The 2477-nt window shown below is 34.5% G+C and overlaps 1 protein-coding gene across 1 annotated transcript; it reads right to left on the reverse strand.

Moving 5' to 3' along the window:
• Nucleotides 1-233: 233 nt before the first annotated feature.
• LOC145028847 (3-oxo-Delta(4,5)-steroid 5-beta-reductase-like) lies at nt 234-1549 on the reverse strand. The gene is made up of 2 exons (XM_078977567.1): nt 882-1549; nt 234-771 (listed from the first exon to the last, which is right to left on the reverse strand). The coding sequence occupies exons 1-2, from the start codon at nt 1541-1543 to the stop codon at nt 306-308; spliced, it is 1128 nt and encodes a 375-aa protein (XP_078833693.1). The 5' UTR covers nt 1544-1549; the 3' UTR covers nt 234-305.
• Between the last annotated feature and the right edge of the window lie 928 nt (nt 1550-2477).

Consider the following 2477-nt stretch of genomic DNA (forward strand, 5'->3'; position numbering starts at 1 on the left):
CAAAGCAAGAGATAATTAATTAGAAGCTGTTTGCAAGGTCTCCAAAATGCTTGTTTTTTCCCCTCGTCATTTTCCCTCATATCGACAATGAAAAAAACTCCTACGTTGCACCACCAATCATGGATAATGATGTGTGACTAAGACTCAAGTAATACTTGACTACATACATTTTATATAATTGCAAGTTTGTTTAAAAAAAAAAATAATACAAATATAGCAAGTTCGGCATTGCCTTTTATTAACTTCATGACTAATCAGATTTCCAAACTTGCAACCAGGACATTTTTATTTTGGGCATACAACATCTATGGAAGTATTTTCATTTGTCGCAATTTCTCAACCCACACAACAATGCTCTCAAGTGTGTTTGCATGCCCAAAAAACCCAAATTCTCGACTCTTATTCATGCTACAAACATTTTGAATATCTAGTTTTACAACATTATCTAGCAATCCAAAGCAAGTTATCTCCTCCATTTTTGTCTTGTACAATCCATTTTCTTCCACGATTCTATCCCAAACCTCTCCTTTGTCTTTCATAAAGTCCACACAATCAAAGTTGTCTCTCTCATCGAATGCCACAAACTCGAGTCCAAACACATCACAAAGCACTATCCACATACTTTTCCACGTAAACATATCACCGTTTGTGCAGTTAAAAGCTTGATTCTTAGCGCATTTTGTCGTTGATGCCCATATCTGCTGCTCCGCTATCAGTCTAGCATCAGACGCTTCGCAAAAGTGGCCCCAGTTGTACTTTTTACCAAAAAACCTACATAAAGTTGATGGTTATGATCGATATTCGTTTTTTAATTAGTTGTTTGTTTTCAAAGCATTCATTTTCAATGTAAAGATGTACTGAAAGTAAAACAATATAAGCACCTGAATGGATAGTTTTGGTGTTTGCACACTAATGCATAAACGGAGAGCGTAAGAAGGAAATTATAGCTACTTCTTGAAGATGCACCAATGATTATGGAAGGACGATGTATAGAATAGGTGAACGCTTTGGAGTATGAAAATATAATGTCTTCCAAATCATGGTAAAAGTTTGGAAATGGTAGTCTAGGGTAATTCTCTCTAAAGGGTGGCTCATGAGGGACGAGTTGAGTTGAAATGACTGAGTCAGTAATCGGCCCAACATATTGCTTTGTGCCTGTTTGCAATGTGACGTGACTCAACTTTGAGTTTGGAAAAGAAGTTAATGCACTTAGGACATTGGAAAGCATAGTTGAGTTTCTTGAAATGTTTAGTTCTTCGCTTTCATTGGCTTGTAAAGCTACCCAGAAGAGATGGGTGATTTGGGTGGAGAGTGGAGAGAGGATTTTTTGAGTGTTTTCGTGGTTTAGGGTATCCAAAATGATGTGTTTGTCGAGGAGGGAGGATGGGAACCAGGTGGGTAAGGCCCGTCGTGAGACACCGTAGACTGTCCAAGGACCACCTAATGCCATTGGCATCTTCAAGGCCTCGGTCAAGGTTACACCCACCATGCCAGTGACTCCAACAATGAGAGCGATCGATGGGTTAGAGTTTCCTTTCACCATTGTATACACAAGATAGGGGGTTGAAGAGTGAGAAAGAAAGAGTGATAGAGGATGGCTATTTATAGAAAAGGTGATATATCACTTTCAATTTACATGTGCTACGTATTTAGAGTAATAAAATTAATTGGATTTATTACGATTTATGTCATCCAAAATAGACAAGATTTTGTCAACAATCTTCCATTGGATTTATTAACATGTATCCGGCTAATTATAATAAACTTAAAGAATATTTACTTGCGTCGGTTAAAAAAGAAGGTTTTAACATAGGCAATTAGGCATAGGGATAAACACACATCTCATTTTACTATATACTATCATCAAAATAATTTACTTTATAAGTTTTCAATTAAAAATAAAATAAAATTAAACTGTTAATTACATAATGAAATAAAATTCTAGATTTTAATTAAAAATAAAATTATATTGCTTACAATTAAAAATATTAAAATAAAAAAAACATAGTGAACAATACCGAACACTGAAATAACCTTACAAATACTTATATTATTATTCTTGGATGCTTCGTTTTATCGGAAAAAATATATCTAGGTCTCTCCTCGTTATCTTCCGCTTTCATCTTCAAAATTTCCAAATTCATTTTTTTTCAAAGTTGTGTTTATTTATACATTTTTTTTGGCTTCCTTCATATATCAACCTTCCGCTCTTGGAGCTGGACATATTGAACAAATTTATCTTTAAAATGATGAATATTGTTTGCCTCTTAATTTTTTAACGTGAACTAGATGCCACTTTATTTGTTCTAATTGACCGATGTAGATGACTTAGCTTGTGCTTCATGGTCATCCAAAACTACTAGAATGTGACAACCCGAAAATTTTTATATCCTGTACAGTCAAACACTTCATTTAAAATCAAACTAATTTCTGCTTTCATTTAGCATAATTTGAAGTCTGTTTAAGCGTTCTAAGCC

This window comes from Lactuca saligna, chromosome 2 (assembly GCF_052625555.1).
Source record: "Lactuca saligna cultivar CGN05327 chromosome 2, ASM5262555v1, whole genome shotgun sequence".
NCBI classification, from domain to species: Eukaryota; Viridiplantae; Streptophyta; class Magnoliopsida; order Asterales; family Asteraceae; genus Lactuca; species Lactuca saligna.

Coding starts and splice junctions, on each gene's coding strand:
- LOC145028847 (XM_078977567.1), bottom strand. CDS start 1,543: ATGGTGAAAGGAAACTCTAACCCATCGATCGCTCTCATTGTTGGAGTC. Junction 772..881: donor CACCAAAACTATCCATTCAG/GTGCTTATATTG, acceptor AACTTTATGTAG/GTTTTTTGGTAAAAAGTACA.